This window comes from Sus scrofa, chromosome 4, assembly GCF_054392235.1.
Source record: "Sus scrofa isolate SSC_HxYL_T2T_F1_AM1 chromosome 4, Sscrofa_HxYL_maternal_Yorkshire_Landrace_v2.0, whole genome shotgun sequence".
Lineage (NCBI taxonomy): Eukaryota > Metazoa > Chordata > Mammalia > Artiodactyla > Suidae > Sus > Sus scrofa.
In genome coordinates, this window is record NC_139386.1 from 94,152,014 (window position 1) to 94,171,614 (window position 19,601).

General features: G+C 47.1%; 1 protein-coding gene across 2 annotated transcripts; it reads left to right on the forward strand.

Moving 5' to 3' along the window:
* The first annotated feature begins 7,625 nt into the window (after positions 1-7,625).
* LOC110260310 (intelectin-2) lies at positions 7,626-18,809 on the forward strand. 2 transcript variants are annotated; one of them, XM_085021240.1, is made up of 8 exons: positions 7,626-8,185; positions 8,741-8,807; positions 10,568-10,678; positions 12,029-12,276; positions 12,865-13,023; positions 13,425-13,545; positions 14,873-14,976; positions 18,548-18,809. In XM_085021240.1, exons 1-8 carry the CDS (start codon positions 8,162-8,164, stop codon positions 18,698-18,700), a joined length of 987 nt encoding a protein of 328 aa, XP_084877366.1. In that variant the 5' UTR covers positions 7,626-8,161; the 3' UTR covers positions 18,701-18,809. The 2 variants fall into 2 exon arrangements, with proteins under 2 accessions (XP_084877366.1, XP_020945212.1); XM_021089553.2 differs by having other exon boundaries at positions 7,626-7,785.
* Positions 18,810-19,601: the final 792 nt, after the last annotated feature.

Genomic DNA, 19,601 nt, shown 5'->3' on the forward strand with positions numbered 1-19,601 from the left:
CATGTAAGAAGTGCTGGTGAGTGGAAGTCTAATTGCACTTTGTCCATTCTTTTTTCTTCTTTCTCCTTGGGATATAGAAATGAAGATTGGAGAGACAGTAGCCATTCTGCGATCATGAGACTGAAAAAAAATTACATACAAAGGGTGGTGAATAGTTGGAGCCTCAGTCCTGTGTTGTCTATCCCTGGAATTTTTTTTCTTTTTTTCTCTTTTTTAGGGCGGAAGGTGTGGCACATGGAGGTTCCGAAGCTAGGGGCTGAATCAGAGCTGTAGCTGCCGGCCTACACACAGCCACAGCAATGTAGGATCCGAGCCACATCTGCACTCTATACCACAGCTCATGGCAATGCCAGATCCTTAACTGCGAGGACAGGGATCGAACCAGAAACCTCTTGGTTACTAGTCGGATTCATTTCTACCGCGCTGCAATGGAAACTCCCAGACTGTTAAACTTTTCTTTTTTTTTTTACTTTTTATATAATGATTTTTATTTTATTTTTCGTTATAGCTAGTCTACGGCGTTCTTTCAATTTTCTACTGTACAGCATGGTGACCCATTACACATACATGTATACATTCTTTTTCTCAAGTAACCATGCTCCATCATAAGTGACTAGACATAGTTCCCAGTGCTGCACAGCAGGATCTCATTGCTTATCCATTCCAAAGGCAATAGTCTGCATCTATTAACCCCAAACCGTTAAAATGTATAAGGCAGAGACGGACATAATTGAAAGGAGACATACTTCCACAGTAGGCACGAAACTCCTAAGGGAAAGGGGTGGGAGACTTAATCATCAAACCTGAACTGCCCTGAATTCTCCTTCCAACGTGTGGAGGAGCTTTCCCCTATGTCTCTCTCCTTCCATGAGCTTCTTGGAATGAAGCATTCCTTGCTAAGTTAGGCTCCTTTGCTTGTTTTGAAAACTTTCTGGGGGCTGCAGCTGAGTCCTTTAGGAGGAAGGCCCAATGATGCCTCTGCCCATCGGTCAATGGAGAGAAAAACTGGTTTTTTGTTTCTGTTTTGGCCGTGCCTGTGGCATGCAGAAGTTCCCAGTCCAGGGATCAAGCCTGTTGCACAGCAGCAACCCAAGACACTGCAGTGACAATGCCGGATCCTTAAGTCACAGCTCCACAAGAGGACTCCTGGACTTTGGTTTTCTTAGGGCTAGATGAGGCTCGGCACAGAATCACAGACCTAGAACTTACCGTGAATTTCATTTACATCCATGGCAAATAATATAAAGTTATAAAATTTATGAAATTGCCAATTAAGGATTAAAAAGGTAAAATTGAGCATCTGTTATCAATATCATTTTACATGAAAGTATTTTAACAACAAGGACACAGTCACAGAGTAAATAGAGTTCTTTAGCTTGGATATATGTCGTTCCATGTGGTGATAAATAAATATATATAGGAGGATATATATATCACCCTAATATTCATAAATATGTGTATATAAATGATACATATTCATATATATTCATAAATGTGTATACATATTCATATATATTCTTTTTTTTTTTTTTTATACTTTTATTTTTTTTGCTATTTCTTTGGGCCGCTCCCTTGGCATATGGAGGTTCCCAGGCTAGGGGTCAAATTGGAGCCGTAGGCACCAGCCTATGCCAGAGCCACAGCAACGTGGGATCCGAGCCGCGTCTGCAACCTACACCACAGCTCACGGCAACGCCGGATCGTTAACCCACTGAGCAAGGGCAGGGACCGAACCCGCAACCTCATGGTTCCTAGTCGGATGCGTTAACCACTGCGCCACGACGGGAACTCCCGGAATCCAGGTTCTTGTTCACGGCAGTCAAAGAATGAACTCCGCGAACACACCGCAAAGTCTTTATTAAAGGAAAGCAGATAGCTCCCAGGGCTGCTGGGAGAGGGGAGAAGAGCCCCCTTTCTCTATTACCCTATAGGAGTTTTTATTCCTTAAATTTGGGAGAGTATCCGTCCTTGTCCAATAGGGTCTTAGGGGTGGAAATGTCCCATAAATGTCTTATAGTTTCTTTGTCCTTTTCTTCATGTAAACTGAGTCAGAGGGGATTAGGGATTAATGTCCATCTGGGCGTAGGTACACTCCCTATGGTAAACAAGGCCTGTGGGGATGTGCCTCCCTGGAGCCCTTAAGTCACAAATGTTAAAAATGGCCATAGCAAAGGATGCATGGAAGCCCATGCTCCCACACTGGCTACCTGAGTTAATATTCTGCCATATATATATGTCAGAATATGTGTGTGTGTGTGTGTGTGTGTGTGTGTGTGTGTGTGTGTGTGTGTGTATGCCACAGCATGCAGCAGCTTGATGTGAGATCTCTGTCAGCAGACCCGGAATTGAAATCGGGCTGCAGCAGTGAATGTGCTACGTCCTAACCATTAGACCATAAAGGAACTCACTGTTATTTCATTTTATTTTATTTTATTTTTTTAATTAATTAATTAATTAATTAATTTTTTGGGTCTTTTTTGGGCTGAATACACGGCATATGGAAGTTCCCAGGCTAGGGGTCAAATTGGAGCTATAGCTATTGGCCTACACCACAACCTTAGCAACTCCAGATCCAAGCCACGTCTTTGACCTATACCACAGGTCATGGCAACGCCAGATCCTTAACCCACTGAGTGAGGCCAAGGATCAAACCCTCGTCCTCATGGAAACTAGTCAGATTCATTACAGTTGAGCCATGACGGGAACTCTGGAACTCCCTGTTCTTATATTTTTAATGTGGTATGCCAACCACTGGAAATTGTCATGGGCTGCTATGATTTTCAGATTGGAAATCTGTGGCTCTTGGATTCAGTATAAACCCCTCTCATGATAAAAAGCTTTGACATTATTCATACCTGGAGTCAATGAGTTCTTTGAGAAAAAATATTTACCTCCCTTTTCCAGTGACAGAATCACCTACTTCCGCCTATATGTTTTCACAATTTTGAGGAAAGCTTTTGTCATTGCTTTTCAAATATACTTTTGTCTTGCAAAGCAATTCTTAGGAAAACGTTTGTAGCCTCCCATGTTTGCTAAGCTAACATTTTCTACTTTGAGAAGGTCAAGGAAATTAATTACTTAGTAGGCCTGGGGGAACTGGCCTAAGAAAAGACTTCTCAGATGTCTAAGAGTAAGAATTAGAAAAAAAAAAAAAAAAATTGCAGGAATAGACCATGCCCAGGCCTAAAAACTGAGTCTGCCATCAGGAGGTTGCAATTACAAAACAAGCTTTCAGTACTCCAGTACCCAGTGAGAGTCTGTAATTCTGACATGCTAGGGCACTTATTGGGGTAAAACCAGGATGAGCTTTTAAGCAAGAAATGGATATGCTGACATTCTTATTTTAAAGGAGTGTCGTTTTGTTCAATTTGAAATTGTAATGGAAAGTGATCCTTCATGTGTATATTAAGATATTTAAATTCAGTGTCATATGTTTGAAGGACACTAAAATGTGTCATTATACCCCAAGTACTGGGATTTTGGCACTTGAGAGCCCTGAGTTTCAGAAAGTCAGCACAGGCCAAACCTACAGTGCGGTCCCATCCCCTCCCCACTACGCCCATGTTTTAGGGCTGCTCGATTGATTATAGACTCTATAATATAATCATCATTATGCAGCAGTGACTATAGAGGTCACTGAATATACATTTTGGCCATTTATTCTCAATAGCCTCCTGTAGAAAGAGTGTTCAGCAGAGGATCAAGCCATGTGTTGATGCTCAAAGAATGAAATCTGGAAGATTACTCAATCCAGATGGCACTAAAAATGTATGGTTTTATTCCCCCAAATTTTACTAGTCAAATTTTAGAAGCCTGGTGTACTGTGTAGGAACTATATTTCTCAGCTGGTTTGGGTCTGTGTCACTAGTTACTCTACTGCACATGAGACACCGAAAGCTTGCTCTTGTCTGAGGTGCACAGAGTGAAAGATTTTGGGAGTGGTATTTGTGTGCATGTGCTTGTGTGTGTGTGTGTGTGTGTGTGTGTGTGTGTGTGTATGCTGATTGAACATGATCCGATGCCCCCGTTTTAGGGCCATACTTGCAGCATATTGCAGTTTTCAGGCTAGGGGTCAAATCGGAGCTACACTCCGGCCTACAGCACAGCCACAGCAACTCAGGATCCAGGCCATATATCCACCTCCTAAACCACAGCTCATAGCAATGCTGGATCTTTATTTAGTTATTTATTTTTTGTCTTTTGTCATTTTAGGGCTGCACCCACAGCACGTGGAGCTTCCCAGGTTAGGGGTCGAGTCAGAGCTGCAGCTGCCGTCTTTGCCACAGCCACAGCAATGCAGGGTCTGAGCCACATCTGTGACCTACACCACAGCTCACAGCAATGCTGGATCCTTAACTTACTGAGCAAGGCCAGGGATCAAACCCTCATCCTCATGGATACTAGTCAGGTTCCTTATTGCTGAGCCACAACAAGAACTCCAAATACTATTTATGAAGGAATATTTTCCATGCCATTTGGCTGTTGAAGACCCAGAATCAGTCATTCCTTTCATTCCTTCTTGCAGAACGGACCACCCTTTCCTCCCTGAGGTCCTGTCTTTTGTAACATTGAACAAAGGCAGCTGACACATGGGGCTGATGTTGTTTCCCTGATGTTTTCCCTTTAAGCTGCAGTGAGGTAGGCAGAGCACATACTTCCTGAGACACCACAGGTGATGCCTTTAATGATTGCCTTTAGTGATGCACTGAATGATTGAGTCCTGAGATACAAATGATTACCTGAGATATATCCTGATGAAGTGCTATTAGTGGTCCTTGGCTCATGGTTGTACCACACAGCAGAGATGCACGGCAGACAGCTCAGTCCTCTCTCTGCCCTTCCCTCCCTCTCCCACCTTCCAACATAATTCAGACAGTGGTGAAGTGCAGGAGCACAGGTGTAAGTGTCCGTTATTAATACCATTAATATTCTTGGGTTGTGTAGTGGTTTATAAGTGTGGGACTCACCTTCTTTCTCCAGCACTGAACACGGTGAGTGGCTCCTGCACCTTGGACAACAAACAGATGTGTGGCTGGAGGCTCAGAAGTGAGAGGAAGCAGTGGCCTGAACATCAGCCTCTGGTTCCCGAGAGCGGACCCAGCAGCAGAGGTGAGTGATGGGCGTGAGGAATCGTAGGTTCAGTGGTCAGCCAGAGCCTGGGCAGTGGACAGCGCTGAAAGGCGTGGGGCTGGGGGTGTGTGTGTGGGATGGAGAAATTTTGTGTGTTAGCACATGTAGACCCTCTCCTGGGGATTATGGGCTTCAATGGGGATAGGCATTCTCCTCTAATGGGAGGGGATGAAGGCCAGACAAAGTTCAGCTAAAACTGTAGAACTCCTGGGCTGGTGAACCCTGGGAAAGTACCAGGTACACTAAACCAAACTGCATTATGGTTATGAGGCAGAATATTAACTCAGGGAGTCAGCGTAGGAACATGGGCATCGATGCATTCTTTGATGTGGATATTGATTAACCTTTGTGGCTTAAGGGCTTCAGGGAGTAACACCTCCACAGGCCTTGTTTTATTACAGGAAATGCGAATTCCCCACAGCATTTGTTTACTATAGGAAATGTGAATCTCTAGCCCACTCCTCAACTGATGAAAAGAAATGAGAGAAATGGTGATTTAATCTAAGGAAAGAAAAGGACAAAGAAACCATAAAACTTACATGGGACATTTCCAACCCCCAAATCCCTACTGGACAAGGACCGATATAGGTAATTGAGCAAGGCCAGTGGGAGAAAACGACATCTTTCCGGACCCCACGTTGGTGCCCCTTCCCATGCTTAAGGAATAAAAACCCCCATAGGACAATAAAGAAGGGGCCTCTTCTCCCTGCTCCCAGCAGCCCTGGGAACTATCTGCTTGCCTTTAGTAAAGACTTTGCTTGCTTGCTGCCTGTGTGTTCTCGGAGTTCATTCCTTGACTGCCGTGAACAAGAATCCAGATTCTGGTATCATCTTTCCGGTATCAGTTACATATGAGAATATCCCTACTAGGCAAATACACAGTCCTCTAAGGGAAAGGGCCTTCATATATGTAACCCTCAGTTTGTTCAGAAAAAAACATTTGCGTGTGTTTGTGTGTGCATATAGAGAAATGGCATGCATAATACATGGGGTAAAATACTATCAATAAGGGAAACTTGGTCAAAGCTATATGTGTGTGTTTGTAATATATTTATTTTTGCAGTGTTGTGTAAGTGTTCAATTATTATTACTTCTTCCCATTTATGGCCGCACCAGTGGCATATGGAAGTTTCCGGGCTAGGAGTCAGATTGGAGCTGCATCTGGGGCCTATGCTACAGCTTATGGTAATGCCCTACTCTTAACCCACTGAGCGAGGCCAGAGATGGAACCCCCATCCCTACAGAGACAATGCATGGTTCTTATCCCCCTGAGTCAAAACAGGAATTCCCTATTCAATAATTTCTTCCTTTCTTTCTTTCTTTTCTTCCTTCCTTCCTTCCTTCCTTCCTTCCTTCCTTCCTTCCTTCCTTCCTTCCTTCTTCCTTCCTTTCTTTCTTTCTTTCTTTCTTTCTTTCTTTCTTTCTTTCTTTCTTTCTTTCTTTCTTTCTTTCTTTCTTTCTTTCTTTCTTTCATCTCTGCCATTTTCTTGGGCTGCTCCCACAGCATATGGAGGTTCCCAAGCTAAGGGTCGAATGAGATCTGTAGCCGCCTGCCTACACCACAGCCACAGCAATGCGGAATCCTTAACCCACTGAGCAAGGCCAGGGATTGAACCTGCAATGTCATGGTTCCCAGTCGGATTCGGTAGACACAGAGCCATGACGAGAACTCTTCTTTTTTTTTTTTTTTTTTTTTTTAAGTGAGAAGTGCAATGATTTTTAATATTTATTTATTTATATTGCTTTTTAGGGCCACATCTGTGGCATGTAGAGGTTCCCAGGCTAGGGGTCAAATCAGAGCTACAGCTTCTGGGCTGTGCCACAGCCACAGTAACGCAGAATCTGAGCCGCATCTGTGACCTACACCACAGCTCATGGCCATGCCAGATCCTTAACCCACTGAGAAAGGCCGGGAATCGAACCTGCAACCCCATGTTTCCTAGTCGGATTCGTTTCTGTTGCGCCACGAGGGGAACTCCCCTATTCAATCATTTCTAACCAAAATGTAGATAAAGGAATGAAACGACAGGGTGAGACATGTCATAATTTGGGTTTGGACAGTGTACAGCACCAGCTTTGTCTGGGAGTGACAGTGTCAGGGAAGGCACGTGGAGAAGTTTCAGGAGAGACTTGAAGGAGGCTGTCTTGGCAGAGGTCTGTGAGGCACTGGGCATCTGACTTGGGAGCAGGACAAGCTTCAGGGAAGAACTGTAAGCACCCATCCATCCCGACAGGTTGTTACATCACGCTCGCTATGTGTGCCCTGAACAGGGTTCCCCCTCCTCAGGGGGTGGCTGTCACTTGTGTGACCAAAAGCACTGCTTCCTGGTTCTCCAGCCAGTCACACATTTCTTCTTGTTGCCAGAGGCTGATGCCCTGGGACCTTCAAGGGGAGGAGGCCCGGAGGGCAGGGCCTGCAGCCTGCAGTGGGCAGGGCCGGGCAGGGCCTGCATGCTTGCTCTCCCCATAAAAGCTCAACACTTGCCCCCCATCAGGACTCTACTGCAGACAGTAGCCCTGAGCCTCCACCTGGCAGGGAGTTCTCAGCTCCTGGCATCTGTGAGGAAGGAAAGGAGGGAGCTCTCTGTGCTGTGAGGAAGGTGTTTCTGAGTCTGAGAGATGGTCTGCGTGTGGGGAGGCAAGATGCCAGCTCAGGTCTGGTCTTGGTCTCAGGGATGGGGAGGGATTTAAGGAGAAAGGAGCCCATGGCCAGTGAAGTATTTGTAGGGCTGGATAGGGGTGGGGGCTATTCGAGGAGGTTCCCCAACGGCTAGAAGCCCATAACCTTTCCATTTGAGGTTTTCTTAGTGTAAGGTGAGTGCGGAGAAAAAGAGTGTGTTCAGGCAAAGAGAAGAAAATTTATTAGAGGGAAAAGGAGAGGGTGACTGACCCTTGAGAAGAGCCAGCGCCCCGCCCCCCACCCTTCTCTCGGGGCCTTCTTAATCTCCCAGGATGGGAAATTGGATTCCCTGAAGCGTGGGGAGTTTAGTTTATCTTTCGCCTGCAGCTGGACTCTGGTGGTCACACAGTCATGGGAAGTCAGAGGTGTCTCACGGTAGGGTGGTCTCATAATCCTTTTTTTTTTGGTCTTTTTTGCTATTTCTTGGGTTGCTCCCTCGGCATATGGAGGTTCCCAGGCTAGGGGTCAAATCGGAGCTGTAGCCTCCGGCCTACGCCAGAGCCACAGCAACGTGGGATCCGAGCTGCATCTGCAACCTATGCCACAGCTCCCGGCAACACCAGATCGTCAACCCACTGAGCAAGGGCAGGGACCGAACCCGCAACCTCATGGTTCCTAGTCGGATTTGTTAACCACTGCGCCACGACGGGAACTCCTGGTCTCATAATCTTGAGAAAGCTGGAGGTGTGTGGTGTCCCACAGTGAAAGGGGGGAAAGAGTCTCATAGTCTTGGAAAAGGAGGCACCAGTGGCGAAAACAGGATGTCCCCTGAGCAAGGTGGTCAGTCTCATGGGTCAGCATAAAGAGCCATTTTAACAATGAGCCCCCATGTAGCCCCTAACACTTACTCAGAAAGTTCAGGGAGAAAGGATGGGAGGAAAAGAAAGGATGGTCCAGCCAGTAACCTTAGGCATCTCTTTTTCCCCTTAGAGGAGTTTTGGGGCCCGATTCTGCCTCCTGCTGTTCCTCTCTGTGGCCACCAGAGGGCAGAGTGCAGGTAAGTCTCTGAGGAGCAGCAGTTTCTTCAGCTGCCCTGAGGTGTGCAGAGGAGCAGAGGGACTAGAAGCTGGGCTGCAGGCTGAAGTCCTAACACAGAGGGGAAGTCATGGAGATGCACAGAGGCCAACCTTGCAGCCAACCTGATGTGTCCTGGGTGCTGATTGCTGGCTTCTCCGTGGGTCTGGTCTGAAGAAGGTAGGGTGTTAGTTAAGCCACACCCTGGGGCTCCACTCTGTGCGTTAGGTTGGCTGGCTGGCTCTGGGGAGCCATGGTAAAGTCTGTTCCGTTGTTGCTACTCCTTCTCCTATGGCCTTGGCCTGGGGATTCCCTGAAGGAGCTGGTGGTCAGGGCTGTATGACAGAGGAGGCTCAGGGGCGGCATGGTAAAGACTGCCCCCTTCTGGGTGAGCTAGGGGAGGAGAGAGAGAAATTAGGAGTTTGGAATTAATATGCACATGCTACTGTATATAAAATAGTCAAACAACAAGGACCTCCTGTGTAGCACAGGGAACTATACTCAAAATTGTGTAAAAACTTATAATTGAAAAGAATCTGAAAAAGAATATCTATATGTATATCTCCAAATTACTTGGCTATACTCTAGAGACTAACACAATATTATTAATTAACTCTATTTTATTTTTTTCTAAAAAGACTGTTCCCGGAGTTCCCGTCATGGCGCAGTGGTTAACGAATCCGACTAGGGACCATGAGGTTGCGGGTTCGATCCCTGGCCTCGCTCAGTGGGTTAAGGATCTGGTGTTGCCGTGAGCTGTGGTGTAGGTTGCAGACGTGCCTCGGATCCCGCGTTGCTGTGGCTCTGGTGTAGGCCGGTGGCTGCAGCTCCGATTTGATCCCTAGCCTGGGAACCTCCATATGTCACGGGAGCAGCCCTAGAAAAGGCAAAAAGACAAAATAAATAAACAAATAAATAAATATTAAAAAAATAAAAAAGGCAGTTTCCTTCTAGATACTCCTACTCCTATGGCTCTGGCCTAGAGATCCTAGAGGGGGCTGGGTGGTGAGGGCTGTGTCCAGGGAACAACCTTGACTGATCCCCATTCTCACAATTCTACCCCTCAGAATAGGCACAGTGACATTTTTTTGGCCTCATGCTCCCCATGTGGAGGTTCCTGGGCCAGGGGTTGAACATATGCAACGGTAGTGACATCGTTGGATCCTTAACCCGCTGTGCAACAAGGGAAGTCCATAGTTTTCATTTCTAAATTTTACTTATTTTTATTTTTAAACTTCTCTCCTAGCCCCTCAGAATTTGTTACAATTTTCTGTGTTCTCTTATTTATTTATTTTGCTTTTTAGGGCCACACCTGCGGCATATGGAGGTTCCCAGGCTAGGGGTCTAATCGGAGCTGTAGCCACTGGCCTACACCACAGCCACAGCAACGAGGGTTCCGAGCCGTGTCTGCAACCTACACCACAGCTCACGGCAACACCAGAACCTTAACCCACTGAGCGAGGCCAGGGATCGAACCTGCAACCTCATGGTTGCTAGTCAGATTCATTTCCACTGTGCCACTACGGGAACTCCCCAGTTTTCGTTTTAGTTGAGCAGAAGAATTTGAGTGTTGCGTCTGTACTAGATGTGTGCCAGCTGGTCTTAGCAGAGAGGACCCTGACCTCTGGGGCCTCACAGCACAGTGATGAGCAAATGAAGTGGGCAGAGGCTGGGAGCCCATGACCAGGAAGGGTGGTTCGGTGGCATCAGACTCTTAATGAGAATTATCTCCACATCCTCTAGCAGCGACCCAGTCTGTGGAATGGTTCCCGGAGAACGAATCGTGTGCCCCTTTTCTGTCTTTCCTGCCTCGGAGCTGCAAGGAAATCAAAGAAAGTTGCCATAGAGCAGGTGGTGAGTAATAAACTAGTCCAGCACATCCCCTTTTGGCTTTTTAAATTATTATTATTATTTTTAATCTAAAGGAGATCCCAGTCATGGAGATCAAGAGGAATGTGCCCGAATTGCGTGTCTGCTCTGAGTCCAGCTTCCAGCCAAGGAGCTGTCCAGTGGGAATACTGAGGCTTTTGGGGCCCCCCTGCCTCTGGCACAGCAGACATGATTTTCTGAACACAGGGAGAATGCAGTGATCCAGGTGACTCTTAGGCTGGTGGGCAGAGCTGTGATGAGTCTAAGCTATTTCCCTCTTTTTCAGCTAAAGTGTTAGCCTGCCGCAGTTTCATAGATGCTGGCAGAAAAGACGAGCCTCCTGAGGTGGAGACAGAGAATGTGTTATTCACAGCCACAGCAGTAGTCAGAGTATCAGCTTTTCCCTGTGCTGTCTCCCCGATCCCAGTCCCAACAGGGTGATGTGAGTAGGGCCAGGAGACATCTGAAGATGCAGTGGGTTTGCCAAGCAGGCTGACAGATGGGGCTGGAAAAGGTTGGGCAAGCCTTTTTATTTTCGTTTTCATTTTATTTATTTTTTTTTGTTTTTGGCCGGCCCACTGCACATGGGTCCAGGAGAGGATCTCTGGGCTTAGGGAACCTGAATGTTATCTAACAGGCAGTGACCGTGCCTGCCATTTACTCTGACTTGTAGAGGCCACATCCTGATGTGGTTGGGTGCTGATTTCTGGCCTCTCCTGGCCAGAGAAGGAGGCGCTGTTCAGAGGGAGTTACCATCTCTGTCTTCTAGGATGTTTGCTCTATAAAGGCTTTGAAAAGATAGCAGGGAGCAAAGGCAGGCATGTCCCTGCTCATAGATGATGTGAAGCGAATTGTCCTCCAGCAAATGGATTGTGTGGAGCCTTCTGAATCCATTCTTTTCTTTCTTGCTTCCTTTCTTTTTCTTTTCTTTTCTTTTCTTTTTAGCTTTTTAGGGCCTTTCTTTCTTTTCTTTTTTTTCTATTTTTGGCTTTTTCGGGCCACACCTGTGGCATAAGGAGGTTCCCAGGCTAGGGGTTGGATTGGAGCTGTAGCTGCCAGCCTACACCACAGCCACAGCAACGCCAGTTCCGAGTTGTAGTTGTAATTGTAGTCTGTGACCTATACCACAGCTCATGGCAATGTCGGATCCTTAACCCACTGAGTGAGGCCATGGATGGAACCCGCAACCTCATGGTTCCTAGTCAGATTCATTTCTGCTGTGCCACGATGGGAACTCCTGAACGCATTCTTGATTCCGAGGGTCTTTCTGGGTGGGGGTCTTGAGAAGAACCCTGTGGTCTCAGACAGGGGCCTGTGGGCTGGTTCCCTCTGCAGATGGCCTGTATTTCCTCCGCACTGAGAATGGTGTCGTCTACCAGACCTTCTGTGACATGACGTCTGGGGGTGGTGGCTGGACCCTGGTGGCCAGTGTGCACGAGAATCTCATGGCTGGGAAATGCACGTTGGGTGACCGCTGGTCTAGTCAGCAGGGCAGCAGGGCCGACTACCCCGAGGGAGATGGCAACTGGGCCAATTACAACACCTTTGGGTCTGCAGAGGCGGCCACCAGTGATGACTACAAGGTTGGTGGCCCTGACCACCCAGCTAGGAAAGGGTAGTTGCTGTGTGTGGCTGGACCCCAGGGTGTGGAAGGGAGGGTGGAGGGTGGGGGTGTGGCGGTAGGGCTGGGGAGGGAGAAAGAGAGGATTCCATGTCTTTTTTTTTTTTTTTGTCTTTTGTCTTTTGTAGGGCCGCACCCGCATAGAGAGGTTCTCAGGTTAGGGGTCTAATCAGAGCTGTAGCCACCAGCCTATGCCACAGCCACAGCAGTGCGGCATCTGAGCCGCATCTGCAACCTACAGCACAGCTCGAGGCAATGCCAGATCCTTAACACACTGAGCGAGGCCAGGGATCGACCCCGCAACCTCAGATTCATTAACCACTGAGCCACGATGGGAGCTCCAGCATTCCATGTCTTGAATCACAACCTCCTCCCAGGCAGTCTGCTGGGTGGTGAGGCACTGCCACCTAGTGGAAGGGGGTGTCTGAGTGCTGCTGGCCACCTGTGCGCCTGGAGCCCAGACCTCTCAACTCAGCAGAGGGCTGAGTGTGGGGTCTGCTGCTGGTTGGGCTTCATGGGCTGGTCAGGCTCATTGCATGTCACTCTCTAGAACCCTGGCTACTATGACATCCAAGCCCGGGACCTGGGCATCTGGCATGTGCCCAACCGGTCTCCCCTGCAGCAGTGGAGGAACAGCTCCTTGCTGAGGTACCGCACCAATACTGGATTCTTCCAGAGCCTGGGACATAATCTGTTTGGACTCTACCAGGTATATGGGGCCACTGGCTGTGGGTGGGGGGTTCTTCCTTTGGTGAATGGAGAGCCAGGTCTTGGGGTAAGGAGTCCGTCTGCTCTGGGTCCCTTTTCACTAGCAGGTGCCTGTGTTTGGCTTTCTCCTACCTGTGGGTCACTGTGATACCTGGGCTGCCTCTTTCAGAGGGATAATGGGCCAGGCAGGGGGAGAGCCCTGTGGGAGAGGGAATGGGGGCAGCGAGGGAGGAGGACAAGGGGCTGGAGGCTGGTGAGGGACCTGGCTGTGGAGAGAAGGGAATCCCTGTTATCCAGGCCGATTTCTACATAACAAGAGAACTGAGGGCGCTAAACCCCCGACTTCCCCATGTGGCAGCCTCTCTACTGGCCTCACACAGCCTCTGTTTTGGGTCCTTGCAGAAATACCCAGTGAAATACGGAATAGGGAAATGTTGGACTGACAATGGCCCAGCCATTCCTGTTGTCTATGACTATGGCGATGCTCAGAAAACTGCGTCTTATTACTCACCCTATGGACAAAGTGAGTGTCTGCTTCCCAAGCCCAGTCATCAGTCCTTTCCCGCACTCTTGGAGCAAGTGTAAATACCAACAATTAATACTTGCTAGCACTTATCGAGCATGTTCAAGGTGCCAAGCTCTTACAGAGGAACTTTTTCTTTTTCTTTTTTTCTCTTTAGGGCCGTACCTGCAGGATATGGAGGTTCCAGGCTATGGGTCCAATTGGAGCTGTAGCTGCCAGCCTACACCATAGCCACAGCAATGCAGGATCTGAGCCGAGTCTGAGACCTATACCACAGCTCAGGGCAACGCTGGATCGTTAACCCACTGAGTGAGGCCAGGGATAGAACCTGCAACCTCATGGTTCCTAGTCAGATTTGTTTCCGCTCTGCCATGACGGGAACTCCTATAGAGGAACTTGCCATGGTTCAGTGACATTTAATTATCATGAGAAAACTATGATGTTAGAATTCCTACCTTCTCCATTTTATAGGCTCTAAACTCAGGCTTCTTAACCAAAAGCCTGTAAGACCTCTTGTAATAGTTAAGGCAAATTTAGGCTAATGTTGACAGGTGAGAACATTCGAAAGTGGTGAGGAAAATTCACATTAGTTATGATGGATACCTATTATTATTAGTATTTTTTTTCGGGGGGTGCCGCTCCTGCCACATATGGAGATTCCAGGGGTGGGGGTCTAATCGGAGCTACAGTTGCTGGCCTGCACCACAGCCACAGCAGCGCAGGATCCAAGCCGCATCTGTGACCTATACAACAGCTCCCGGCAACGCCGGATAGTTAAGCCATTGAGCAAGGCCAGGGATTGAACCCACAACCTCATGGTTCCTAGTTGGATTCATTTCTGCTGTACCACTCGGGAACTCCCGGATACCTATGATTTTTAAAAAGGCGTATTTTTCAGCAAAATAAAGCCACAGAACTTAAGTCTTTAGCGGGAGGATAAGAAAGCAAGGAATGGTAGGTGGGAACATAAAAGCTCATGGTAACTGGATGCAAAGTGTGCCAGCAGGAGCGGATGGCCCATCCCATCATTGTTTATTCCTGCTGGACCTCGGGCACTGTGCTTGCTGATCTTTCAGTGGAGTCTAAGTTCTCCGAAAGCCTTAGGCAGACAAGTGACCTCTTGTGAGCCCCAGCCTTGGTCTTCTTGCCCCCGAAGAGGAGAATTTCTCTTCCATGTAAGCTCAGGGCCAGGATGTAGCAGCCACTGTCCGCAGAGGTGCTGGGCTCCCTGCCCTGTTGGTTTAGGGCATCCTGAACTAGTCAAAGGGAAGCTGGTTCTAGCTCCTCCTTCGAATCCTTGGCTCTTTCTCTGCCTCTTCTTTTCCAGCGGAATTTGTGGCAGGATTTGTCCAGTTCAGGGTGTTTAATAACGAGAGAGCAGCCAACGCCCTGTGTGCTGGGATGAGAGTCACTGGCTGCAACACTGAACATGTGAGTTTGGGAAGACCCATGATTTGTGCATTTGTGTGTGTGTGTTCACCTGCAGGGGGTGTGTTGATGTGTTTCTCCGTGGCTTGCCTTTTTACTCTTTTTTTTTTTTTTTGTCACTTGTTTTTTGCCTTTTCTAGGGCCACACCTGCGGCATATGGAGGTTCCCAGGCTAGGGGTCTAATTGGAGCTGTAGCTGCCGGCCTTTGGCAGAGCCACAGCTACACCAGATCCGAGTCACGTCTGTGACCTACAGCACAGCTCACCGCAACACTGGATCCTTAACCTACTGAGCAAGGCCAGAGATCGAACCCGAAACTTCATGGTTCCTAGTCGGACTCGTTAGCCACTGAGCCACGATGGGAACTACGTCTTTTGACTCTTTCGATGGTACTTTGTAGACATAATTTTTCAATTGTTATCATTCTTTTAAAAATTGAGATATGATTGACATGTATCAGTGTATGAGTTCCGGGGTGTAACATAATGATTCTATGTATTTATAAATCGTGACATGATCAGCATAGTAGAGCCAGTCACCATCCACCACCACACATTGCCACAAATAATGTTTTCTTGTGATAAGAACTTTGAAGATCTATTCTCTTAGTAACTTTTATCACATACAATACAGTATTCTTAACTATAGTCGCCATTTCATCCCCAGGACTTATTTTATTTATTTTTATTTTTATTTTATTTTGTTTGCTTTTTAGGGTGGCACCTGTGGCCTATGGAGGTTCCCAGGCTGGGAGTCGAATCGGAGCTATAGCTGCTGGCATATGCCACAGCCACAGCCACAGCAATGTGGGATTCGGGCCATTTCTGCAACCTACACCACAGCTCACAGCTAGGCAGGATCCTTAACCCACTGAGCGAGGCCAGGGATCGAACCCACCACCTCATGGTTCCTAGTCAGATTCGTTTCTGCTGTGCCACAACGGGAACTCCCCCAGGACTCATTTTGTTTTGTTTTGTTTTGTTTTATTTTATTTTGTATGAGAGAAGGGTTTTTTTTTTCCCCTCATGTCTTTATTTATTTATTTTTTCTGCTGTACAGCATGGGGCCAATTTACACATACACGTATTCATACTTTTTCCTCCTATTGTTGTGTTGTGACGTAAGTATCTAGACATAGTTCTCAGTGCTACACAGCAGGGGATCTCACTGTAAATCCATTCCAAGAGCAATAGTTTGCATCCATTAACCCCAAGCTCCTGAAGCCTCCCACTCCCTCCCTGTCTCCCCACCGGGCAGCCACAAGTCTATTCTCCAAGTCTATTATTTTCTTTTCCGTGGAAACGTTCATTTGTGCTGTATATTAGATTCCAGTTATAAGTGATATCATATGGTATTTGTCTTTCTCTTTCTGACTTATTTCACTCAGTATGAGAGTCTCTAGTTCCATCCATGGTGCTGCAAATGGTGTTGTGTCATTCTTTTTTAATGGCTGAGTAGTATTCCATTGTGTCTATATATATACCACATCTTCCTAATCCAATCGTCTGTTGATGGACATTTGGGTTGTTTCCATGTTTTGGCTATTGTGAATAGTTCTGCAATGAACATGCGGGTACATGTGTCTTTTTTAAGGAAAGTTTTGTCCTAATATATGCCCAAGAGTGGGATTGCTGGGTCATATGGTAGTTCTATGTATAGATTTCTAAGGTAGCTCCATACTGTTCTCCATAGTGGCTGTACCAGCTTACATTCCCACCGACGGTGCAGGAGGATTCCCTTTTCTCTACAGCCCCTCAAGCACTTGTTATTTGTGGGCTTATTAAAGATGGCCATTCTGACTGGTGTGAGGTGGTACCTCATGGTAGTTTTGATTTGCATTTCTCTTATAATCAGCGATGTAGAGCATTTTTTCACGTGTTTGCTGGCCATCTGTGTATCTTCCTTGGAGAACAGTCTGTTCAGGTCTTTTGCCCATTTTTCCATTGGGCGGTTGGCTTTTTTGCTGTTGAGTTGTATAAGTTGCTTGTATATCCTAGAGATTAAGCCCTCGTCCATTGCATCATTTGAAACTATTTTCTCCCATTCTGTAAGTTGTCTTTTTGTTTTCTTTTTGGTTTCCTTTGCTGTGCAAAAGCTTGTAGGTTTGATTGGGTGCCATTGGTTTATTTTTGCTCTTATTTCTGTTGCCTTGGGAGACTGACCTGAGGAAATATTCATGAGGTTAATGTCAGAGAATGTTTTTCCTGTGTTCTCTTCCAGGAGTTTGATGGTGTCTTGTCTTATATTTCAGTCTTTCGGCCATTTTGAGATTATTTTTGTGCATGGCGTGAGGGTGTGTTCTAGTTTCATTGTTTTGCATGCAGCTGTCCAGCAATGCTTGCTGAATAGACTTTCTTCTTCCCATTTTATTCTCCTGCCTCCTATGCAAAGATTAATTGACCATAGGTGTCAGGGTTAATTACTGGGTTCACAATTCTGTTCCACTTGTCTGTCTCTGTCTGTCTGTCTTGATACCAGTACCATACTGTTAGGAGTTATTTTATAACTGAAAGTTTTTATCTTGTGAGCACTGGACATGATTATTGCCAGTGAAGTCCAATATCTATATCCTCACATATGATTAGTACTTGAATGCTCGGTTTACAAAATATTTCTACATGTTGAGGTCATGAACGTATTCTCCAACATCCTTCTTCTTCTTCTTTTGCTTTAGGGTTGCACCCATGGAGGTTCTCAGGCTAGGGGCTGAATCAGAGCTGTAGCTGCTGGCCTACACCACAGCCACAGCAATGCTGGAGCCAAGCCACATCTGTGACCTATACCACAGCTCGGATACCCAACCCACCGAGTGAGGCCAGGGATCGTACCTGCGTCCTCATGGATGCCAGCCAGACTTGTTTCCGCTGAGCCATGATGGGAACTCCAAGGCAGCATCTTCTTGATAAGGTTGGATGAGCAAGGGTGGATACACAGGCAATGGAGTCTACAGTTCTTGAGGCGCTAACGAATATGGGGCATGGAAAGTGAGGGAGACTGAAGAGACTTCAGGTTTTCGTTTTGGGTGACTTAGTTCTATCCATGATGGTGGAAGGCAGCTATGCTCACCACTATACCCCCAACGCTGTGGTATCCATTAGGATGGGTGACAAGAAGAGGACTAAGTTCAGGGGCAGCAAGAGAGAGAATTCATTGGGTTTTGCTCAATGGCGTTTTAGATCTAGAGCCATCTAGGTGGAGATCTCCAGGTGGCTTTGGATATGGGTTTTCAAGCAGAGACTGAGGAGGAGACTGACGCCATATGATCATGCTGGTATGTCATGGGAGGTGAGGAGCCATAATCGGGAGAGTGAGGTGTGGACAGAGCCGTGAAGAAGAGCAGCTGGGGGACTGATTGAGCCAAAGAGGGGCTGAGGGGACGGAGAAGAACTATAAAAAAGGTAGAAAGGATTTCAGGAAAGAGCATGACCTCAGCGTCCACTGGAGGGAGAAGTTTTACCTGGGATTGGGGCAAAGCCAATTAGGACCACAACCACAGATACCTGCAATTGTCCCACTAAGTCTCAGTGGTGTCCCCAGCACACCCCTCTCTATGTCTCTTCTCTCTGCTCCCAGCACTGCATTGGTGGAGGAGGATTCTTCCCAGAGGGCAATCCTGTGCAGTGTGGGGATTTCTCCGCCTTTGACTGGAACGGATATGGAAGACACGTTGCTTACAGCTCCAGCCAGGAGATAACTGAGGCTGCTGTGCTCCTGTTCTACCGCTGAGAGCTGGGTGGTGGGAGACGTGGAGCCCAGTCCTAACCCCAGGTTCTCAGAGATGGAAACACAGAATGCTAACAAGGAGGAGAGGAGAATAAACCTCGTTTTTTTCCCATTCTGTGTTTTTGAGTTCTTTGTACAAAGTGACTGAGACCCGGAAGGATCTTTTCAAAATAATGCCTCTTGTTCTGTGGATTTCCTCTTTAGACCCCCTGGGTTTGGAGCGTCAAGTCTCAGGTCCCAGCATACATGTTTTCCCCTTCTTTCTAGGGAACTCCTGAGTGAGACTGAAGACCAGAGGAAAATCTTGTGAATTTTCCTACCATGCAGTTCTTGGTTAATCCAATAAACATCATGAAGAAGAAAAGATGATGATGATTGAGATTCAGTAGGAAAGAAAGAAATGGCAGGGTCAAACTGCCTGCTCCCTTTATTCCCCTGCCTTTGATACTCAGAACCATGTTCCCAAAATGATTCGAGTGGCGGTTCCAATGTGCTTCCTTGGGGATGGTTCTCAGAGCACCAAGAAATTCATAGACCACCAGCTGCGTGTCCTGCAACTCAGCTAAACTTTGACCCACAGATGCCAGGAGACAGTTTGAGGTCCCAGTGTGAAAGCCTGTGTCCTACAAGACTGTCCCTCGAGTCTCCCAGTTCAGGTGCCACTTACGGAGTCCAGATTGTCACCTGCACTTTGACTGAGTGGCCATAGATTGGGGATGCCAAAGATTCCTCATTGGGTTCAGTTAATTTGCAGGAGTGGCTCATAGAACGCAAAGAAATGTTTTACTTTGCAGATGATAAGCTCATTATAAAAGAGCATAATTCAGGAAGAGCCAGCTTGGAGGGAGGGAGGGAGTCCAGGGGCACAGTAGGGGGAAAGGGCACAGAGCTTCCTTGGCCTTTC